Here is a 9,000-nt window from a genome sequence, read left to right on the forward strand (position 1 = left end):
AAGATTTTTCTGTGTCTCTCTGCTTAAAGCTGAGGTAAATGTGCATGCACAGAACTGCATTGAGTTCTCTTGGCCTGCTCAAACCTGCAAGTGGAGAGCAGCACCTTTCTGTGTGAGGATGAATACTGGGGCATAGTGCTGCAGTAGGGATCCCTGCCACCTTTCTGCATAGTCCTCTTCCTTACACCTCCCTGAGCACTTGTAGATAGGGGAATTTGTAAGTAACCTTTTCACCTTGGGTGGATTAGTTTGTATGTTTCTATCTTACTGCCATTTTTATCAAATGTCTCTTCCTCCTGACCCTTAAGTTCTTACCTTGTCCAGTTTCTTGGGACATTTATTCTGCTTTTGGATTGCCTGCAGACCAGTTTCTTGTAAGTTTGACGTTGATAACTGCTTTGATCTTTCCCAGATGCCGTGGGGTTGGGACTACTCTGGATCATCCAACTTAACTGAACTGAAAATTTTGCTGGAAGAGTCCATCATGATCCGACGTCTGAAATCAGATGTACTTTCCCAGCTTCCAGCAAAGCAACGCAAAATGGTTGTGGTGGCTCCTGAAGGCATTAATGCAAAGACCAAAGCTGTCTTGGAAGCTGAAGCAAAGAGGATGGCCAAAGGATATAAAAGTGTAAGTCAGAAACTATTTTTGTGATGAGCCATTGCTATTTCAGGTACCTTTATTCAAAAACAGTAAAACCAGCTAAAATTCAGCTAAAAACAGTACCTGAGTTCCAAAGAAGGTCGGAGCCACACCTTATGTGAAGGCACAGTTTCAAGTGAATGTACAGCACAATCAAAACGGCTCATCTTGTTTTGCTTTTGATGTAAGTGGTCTGCTTTGTCCCTTTGTGTGAAATACCATTTCCTCTCTTTTTTTTCTCTTGTGTTAATAATTTCTAATTGTCTTTCAGACCTCTTGCCTCTGTACTTACTCTTCTGTCTAGCCCTGTAATCTCATTCAGCCTATCAAAACACAGCCTTGTTTAAGCTGTGTTGTGAACAGAGCAGTAGCCAAAAATGTGAAGAGTGTGTTTTTACTTCTCTTGTTTGTTTTCCATGTATGGATGGTAAATGCATGTTCTAGGCTCCTAGGTTGCTAATACAGTTCTGTAAGAACTTGGGAGATTTTCCTTGCTGCTTCTCAACTAAAGCTGCATTTGTGATATACTTGTCATCCAACTTGTAGGAGTTGAGTAGGAGGTAGAAAGGGAGGTGTCAGGAATGTGTGAGTATCTGCCATACCCAGAGGTGAGTAGGAGACTTCCCCCTCCAGACTTCTATTGTTGTGCATTTTATGTTGTTTTTTTCCTAGCAAAGTGTTTATTGGCAGCAGCAGATATCCCAGATCTGTGAGCAAGAAGGAGAAAAGGCATTTTTGAGACTCAAATTCGTTTGTCTTTCTCTTTACAGAAACAACAGGAGAAGGAAGCTCTTCTCGTCTTCTTCAGCAGAACGGCAGAAGCTAAAATCCGCTCAGTCATGTAAGATGTGTGTCACTGCTCCATTCCTGCCTTGTGAAATGTGTTTGTCTGCTGAGAACAGGAAACAGTGCCTTAGAGATAGTGCAGGGACATGAAGCATAGCCTAAAGTCAGCCTAGAAAAAATTGATGTTAATTACAGTGCACTAAACGTTTTCTCCTCTCAGAGTTCCTAGGCTGAATAAGTCTTCTGATTTCATTCCAGATATGGATCTAAACTGTCATTTGAACCATCTAAAATTACTTGGTGTTTGGGACTTGGACCAAGTTCCCTGATCCGGACCCTATTACAGTTTAAGGAGGGAGGGAGCAATGAAACTTACAAGTACCAACAGAATTTGAGGAGACAAATGCTGCAGTCCTGCTGCAGCAGGAACCCTGAATCAAAAAGCTTCTGAGATAGACTGAACTTTAGTTGGAATGTGCTCGAGGAATCTCACAGCCCCTACGGAAATTCTTGGCTGTTCCACAGGGCTCACATGGGACCTCAGTAGCGAGTTTTGTACCATAGGTGTGCTTCTAACTCTCTTCCCTAGAAGTAATTTCCTTCTGTGACTTTCTATGCCCATTCATCCTTAGCCTTTCTGCTGGGGCTGCAAAGGAGTTGCTTTAGGTCATTTAGCGTAACTTTCTAATAAGCAGTATGATAATAACATGAAAACAGTTTACTTTCCACAGCTCTCTAAATGTAAGGACCAGCTGATGTGCACTGTGTGATTTCACAGTCTCAGACCTTGTTGCAAAATTTGCCTGTTTGGCACAGAACTGCACTTCAGTGTCCCAGTGCTCATTTCTGTAGAAGAGTTTCTTCCTTTTATGTTAGTGAGCAGTTGGAAGACTTTCTTGTTTTTATTTCAGTTGCAAATATGAACTGAATATAAAACCATGAAGTGTTGTTTACTTGACTCTCTGGTGGGAACTTGTCCATTTTTTTTCTAGGGTTTAGGAGCATTTAAAATATCACTTACTATAAGCTGCTAAGGTACAGTACCATCTAGGAAATGGTACTGTCCTATGATCATCAGCACTTCCCATATTTTACCCTTGTTGACAGGTCTTCCATTGCTTCCATTGAAGTGACTTGCCATTTGTTAAATGGAGTATGGGAATGAGGTATTAAAATAATTGTGATGTGTTGGTTGGCACCTGCTTACTACACTGAATGTTTGCTTTGATGTTTGTTTTAAAATCCGCAGTCCCACTTCCCTCCCAGATTTCTTTGTTAAATGATACTCTCATTAACTGGGATCTGAACATCATGAACCCTGGGGGTTGTCTGCAAAGAACTGATAAATCTTAATACAGCACTGGAAATCCTGCCTGGTGTTTTCTGACAGTTACTGCTGACCTAAGTTATGTTGTATTTAGCAAAGAACTTGGTATTCCTGATCTTTGTAACAATTTTGCTATTCCAAAGAAAAGATGACATTTGTGTCATCTGTATAGGCTCCAGCTGACCTGACTGTAACACAGGTTACTACATGGGTTCTGTAGCTTTGCTATTAGTCCATGGGAAAAGCCAGATGTTTTCATTTAATTAACACCTCTTAACTGCATTTAAAAGGAGACTTGTTGCCTTTCATTGGCCATTAGCCTGCATGCATATGGATAACTCCTAGAAATAGCTGATGTATTTAGATTGTTAAACTGGAGTAAATTGTCAGTGTGAACCCTTGCGAGAAGGGTACTTTTAGGATATTCTGATCTATGTGTTTAGAGATCTTCTAAAATAAAAACAATCCTAACTAAATGCAGAAAGTATAATTGCATACAGCATATTTTACTGTATTGTGATTGTTTAAAAGTTAGAAATACGGATGGGTGAGATTGTCATTAAGTGTAGATGACCTTCAGTTGATTGGTCTGGGATGTCATGTTTCAAGTAGGATATAATAAACTAATTTTCATTAGTCCCCAAGTATAAATGTAGGCAGCTGTTCAGGTGTGGTGATCAAAAAATGAGTGAATTTTCCTTCAATGTAATTTTTAATCTATAGGAGATTTGACTTGCTACTTGCACTTTACTGCAGCTTTCTTTATGCTAGCCAGTTTCCTAGTGCCTGTGTGTAGATGAGCAGAGTCTTCAAAGAGCCATGTCTGTATTGTCTCAGCACATAATTTTATAGGGTTTTCATACTTTTCCTCTTCCATGTAGAGAATACATCCTGGAGTTACTGGAAAGTGGGAATAATAAATTCCTGGTGTTTGCTCATCACAAGATAATGCTGGATGCAGTTGTTGCAGAGCTGGAGAAGAAAGTAAGTGACTGACTGAGTTGCCTTAACTTTGTCACTGTTCCAGCCTCAGAGCTGTTTAAGAGCTCCCTGGAGTTATGGCCGGTCAGATAGTTTATGAAAGTTAGTGGCAGAGATAATTTCTACTTGCTGTGCTTCTGAATGTGCCCTTCACCAAGGGAGCTGAGCTGTCAGGGTGAATGCCTCACAGAATGCACTTTGTATTAATGTTCTTTAATCTCCATCATCTTCCCCAGACCTTGTGAATTCCTGGAGGACTATTACCCTGTGTGGCAGTCTCTGCTTTGTCCTCCAGGCTTTCCTCAGAGGCAGAATGCGACAACCCAAGCCCACTATGGCTGCCTGCCTTTACCTCTGTGGTGCTTTTATGTTTTTGAACTGGAACACTGTAGGGAGACTCAGCAGACCTGCAAATCATCTTTCTTGACTCCAAGGTTGTTTGGCTAATTTTTCATTTGAGACTTCCATGGATGCTCCTAAAGAGTTGCGGGTCCTTCTGGGGCAGTGCGAAGAATGGTTTAAGATAATATTCCAACCTGTAAACCACAGTTGGCAGTGGTGACTTTGCTCTATGACAGCACTGGACACTGAAGAGTTATGGCCCTGCATCACACAGGTTTGCCATGCCTGTCCTGAGCCTGCCACAGAGCAACTGAGATGTCTTCACATCTCCTCCCACTGCAAATGGGGGAATACTTAGGGAGGCTGGGGAGGTTGTACCAGCTGTAACTTCAGCACAGAGACAGTGGTTAGCTTTGTATTAGGCTAGTTGCCTTTCCACTGTACTTGAGCTTGTTGCTGTCCTTCCTATTTTGCTGGACTCTGGGAGAAGAATGGGCATGGGAGCAAGTCACACACTGGACAGCGGGGAGGTATGTTGTATACTGAGCTACAGTGCTTCTGCCTGAAAGATTAGGAAAGGTCTTAAAAATATAACTGTTGCCTTTTTACTTTTCTGACTCTGCCATGGGGAAGGTAAATGGTATCCACTAAGACATGGAAGGAGTATACGGGAAAGGGGACAGAAGATCTCTAAACAGTACCTTGTGCCTTTTCACAGCATGTTGAGTACATTCGCATCGACGGCTCCACACCTTCAGTCGAGCGGCAGTCTCTGTGCCAAAAGTTCCAGTTCTCAGAGAAGCAGGTTGTGGCTGTCCTTTCCCTCACTGCTGCAAACATGGGCCTTACGTTGTCTGCTGCCGACCTGGTGGTGTTTGCAGAGCTCTTCTGGAACCCAGGGGTAAGCGTCCTGGAGGGGACAGGGGTTGGATGCTCCCTGGAGAGCAGAAATGTTGCTGTTAGGAGATATAATGGGCAGGGGACTTTCTCTAGGGTTTTTCTCTTGCTTTCTCTGATGTCTCCTATCTCTGCAACCTCAGGTGCCTGGGCTTGAACCAGTGAATCTGGTTACACAGCTTGCTGGCTTGGAGAAGATAGCATGAAAAGGAAACATGCTCCTGTTTCTTAATTTGACAGAGCTCTTAACAGCTCGCCAAACCAAGATCTGAAAGGGTCCATCATCAATGCTGACCCTCTACTTTTGAAAGATGCTGGGACCTGGTGTACCAGATTACTTCTTGGCTTAGTCTGTGTTTGAGGATACAGGTGTTAACAGGATCCAGATAAGAAACAGTTGCTAAGCACAGGAAATGAGATCTTCCCTCCCCTGGTGCTTACACTATTTCTTAGATGCTGCAGTTCTCACTTTGTATTTGTCATGTTTTTACATTAAGATTTTGATCCAAGCAGAAGATCGGGCACATCGAATTGGACAGACCAGCTCTGTTAATGTTCACTACCTGGTGGCTAGAGGCACAGCAGATGACTACTTATGGTAAGAAGAGAGAAAGACGCTTTGGTTCTCCTGCCACCTGCTCTCCGCTGTTTGTCACATATGTGATCTGAGGTGCTTAATGTTAGTGATTTCCACAGCCTGTGAGGGGAGGAGCAAAAAGTGCCAGTCGGGTCTGCTGTGAGCTGGAGACATGGCCTGGTTGCAGTGGACATGACTAAGTGCTGACAAGCAGAAGGAATAAAAGTAGTTACCTGACAAAGAAAAGGCCCTTAAGAGAAATTCTGGAGGAGGTGATGCATCTAAAACCATTACAGCCTCTGTATAAGGAGAAGGAGTTGTCTTAGATAACATTCCTATGCTAGGGTACTGTAAAATGCTGAGTATTTTCAAGCAAAGTCAGCAGACAGTGGAGATGGTTCAGTGTATTGTAAATTCGGTCTGAGGAGCAACCTGGCTTCTGAGTGCTTGGACAGGGAGCTGTGAAGGAGGACTGTACTGTTGCTGTCCTCTTGCTCTTCAGTGAGTCCTTCAGATGGATTAAAAAAGTGCCACTGACCCACCTCTGGATAGTTGTGGTATGAGTCTCTTTGGCTGCTGTGAGGGTCATCAGTGGACACAAGTCCTTAGGGCTGGGGAAGCTGACATCTGGGGGTGGGGACGATCTGAGGAGTCTTCAGTGCTGCAAGGGAACTGACCTGCAAACGATGAAAAGAAATTATCCACCAGCTGGTTCATTTAAAGTCCAAAATTACATCTTTATTACCTTGTTTAAAGGAACGAATGAACTCAGTGAACTTGTGCAGTTCCCAGAATATCATGATGGCAAATAATTATAACCCTACAATGCAGGGATCTGGAAACTGATGCATTGCCTAAATTTCATGGAAAGTTAATGACAGTAATTTTGCCTTTATTTGTGAAATGCTGTCTGTGCAGTCATTAGTGCTTAATGGGAAGGAAATATGGCTCTTGAAAGGACAGTGGTATTCTTTTTAAAGATGAGAAAAAGATCAAGACGACAAGGCTATTTGGTTAATGCATTAATTGTGCCATGGCCTTTGTGCCTTTCAAAGTGTCTGGTCTGCAGGCGCAGCTGGGACCTCTCTGCCTCTTGGGCCAGTGATGGATTCTTCCTCCTGCTGTACACTGGGAATTATCCTTGAAATGCTGATGTGTCTGTTGTTGGGGATTACCACTGCTTGCCTTGGAGACTGAACACACAGGCTATTGAGAGTCCCTTTAGCTGCATCTTCTTGTTCTGGCTTCATACCATTGGTGTTGCCTTAGTCAACTACTTTCCCTGTTGGATATGTGTGTTCTCCAAATATTTATAGCCCTAAATCCTCTTCTTGTTACTTAGATAATTGATTGATACTTGTTTAAACTGGATTGACTGATACCCCAAGACAGCATACAGTCATCATAAACAGGAGCAGGACAGGTTAAGGAACCAACAGGCATTGGTAGAAAAAACATCTTTATACCTGGTTATATCGTTTTTTCATCTACACATAGTAAAGGACAGTGTCCTTGATGATGCTTTTTTCCTTTCAGTAATAATCCATTTATCTCTCCTAGGCCAATGATTCAAGAGAAGATCAAAGTGCTGGGCGAAGCTGGTCTTTCAGAAACCAATTTCTCTGAAACAGCTGAGTCCACTAATTACTGTCCTAAGGTAATTGACCTGAAAGAATATTGGTGGTCCCTGGGAGAGGCTGAACAGGTTTTGGCTTGTGTAATCTAGATTGGCAGGCTGACCTTACACCTGTTCTGCCTTTAATGCTATGGACCAGATTCTCCAGCACCTCCCAAGATCCATGTCTTGACTTAGACCCTCCACAGAGATGTTCCAAACCTGCTGCTTGCAAGGAGATGTGTTAGCCTCCATATTATTTGTATGTCTTTGAGTGTATATATATGTATGAGATCTATGTGTGTGTGTATCATACACAGTACGATCTGTACACAAAAATGCACTGTCTTGGGGGGAGCATCCTGTGATTGTTGCTCACTAGGTTTTATATGACAATGTCCATGCAGACTCTGTCTGTTCTGTTTTCTCAGCCTGATCCAAAGCAGCAGACCATCTATGACCTTTTCCAGAGGACCTTCTCTGAGAGCAGAGATGATGCTGATGATGCTTTGCTTTTGGAGGCAGCTGATGCTGGCTGTGAGTTTGACTCTGACAGTGTCTTGCAAGATAAAGAAGCAAAAACATGTTCAGTGAGTCCCAAAAAAAAGCGGCGTATTGAGGAGTTTTTTAAAGTGTAATGGTGACAGCAAAAGAGATGGCAACTAAGAGATCTTTTTTAATTAAAAAAGAAAAAACCAATCAAGTTTTATTTTTCAGTTTTCAAAAATAAAAGACTTAAGTTTTCTGTATCTCTAGCATGTTTCATCTCAAACAATGAGAAGGCAGTCTGACAGATGTGCAGTGCACACCTGGCAGCCTGCAGGTTTTGCAGTTCGGGTTTGCTGATGACTGAATGGCCATGGGCAAGTAGCATGCTGCTGTGTTTCAGCATGTTGGCTTCCACAGTTGTTTGGTTTAAAAAGCAGGTAACAGTTGTCTGTCCACAAGGCAGAACTGTCGTGAAAACCAACTCCTCAGCAGCTGTAGAGTGCTTTTAACAATCAGTCTTCCATCTCCAAGAGTTCTAGCCTATGTTTATATGAGTTGGTTCACCAGCAAACTTAGTTCCTACTTGGGTCGCTCACAAACTGGCTTTCTGATATTCCATTTGGCCATGAGGAAAAAAGATCCAGACAGATTTTGATGTTTTGTGGATGTGGGGAAGACAAGGGAAAAGAGCAGTTGGTACCTTGAAACTAAGCAGTATAACTGTATGCCAGGAAGTGTGCATTGCCTGATAGGCACATCTGCCTGAGCACTCTCATTCTCTGACCTCATCTGCTGAATCTTAAGAGCTGCTCCATGGCGTGTGTTTCTTGTGTCAGTAGAGAATAAAGCTTGTGCTAACTGCCAGGGATTAAGTCTGGCTTCTCAGGGAGGGTGTGTGTGTTTTCTTCAAGACTCAAGACTAATTTCTACAGGTGAGTGAGGAGAGGGGGACATGTGCAGAGTTTTGCTCTTGTTTTGTAAGACACTGATTCTGGACTAAACTGTTTAAATAAAAAGTTTTTCTTAAATTGTGGTTCCCAAGCTTTTGATACTTTTTCTGTTTTAGCATTTCATCTCCCATTTGGACCTTAAGCTTGAGAAGTATGTGATGCAGTGGAAATATTAACATTTTCTTAAAAGTACTTACAGTGTCTGAAAGATATGTCCTTTTTCTGCTTTCTAAAACACATCAACTTTCAAATGGGAAACTCTCATGATACTTTGCTTATAGGTGAATCAAGAGTTACTTCCATAAGATGTTTAGGCTGGTATCCTGGGACCTGTTATTTGCTCCCATTACAGCTCTGTGCAGGTTACACTAAGAATGCCAAAAGCAGCACTGT

General features: G+C 42.4%; 1 protein-coding gene across 2 annotated transcripts in view; it reads left to right on the forward strand.

Annotated features, from left to right (window-relative positions):
* SMARCAL1 (SWI/SNF related, matrix associated, actin dependent regulator of chromatin, subfamily a like 1) overlaps window positions 1-8,685 on the forward strand; it is a 32,566-nt gene extending 23,881 nt beyond the window's left edge. For both annotated transcript variants that reach the window (XM_039381833.1, XM_039381834.1), the window contains 7 exons: window positions 413-631; window positions 1,414-1,484; window positions 3,638-3,740; window positions 4,798-4,980; window positions 5,474-5,574; window positions 7,114-7,210; window positions 7,600-8,685. In XM_039381833.1, coding sequence (XP_039237767.1) covers window positions 413-631; window positions 1,414-1,484; window positions 3,638-3,740; window positions 4,798-4,980; window positions 5,474-5,574; window positions 7,114-7,210; window positions 7,600-7,806 — 981 coding nt within the window. In that variant the 3' untranslated portion in view covers window positions 7,807-8,685. The remainder of the gene's footprint in view (window positions 1-412; window positions 632-1,413; window positions 1,485-3,637; window positions 3,741-4,797; window positions 4,981-5,473; window positions 5,575-7,113; window positions 7,211-7,599) is intronic.
* Window positions 8,686-9,000: the final 315 nt, after the last annotated feature.

This window comes from Pipra filicauda, unplaced genomic scaffold, assembly GCF_003945595.2.
Source record: "Pipra filicauda isolate LSUMZ 115617 unplaced genomic scaffold, ASM394559v2 scaffold241_size1546129_pilon, whole genome shotgun sequence".
NCBI lineage: Eukaryota > Metazoa > Chordata > Aves > Passeriformes > Pipridae > Pipra > Pipra filicauda.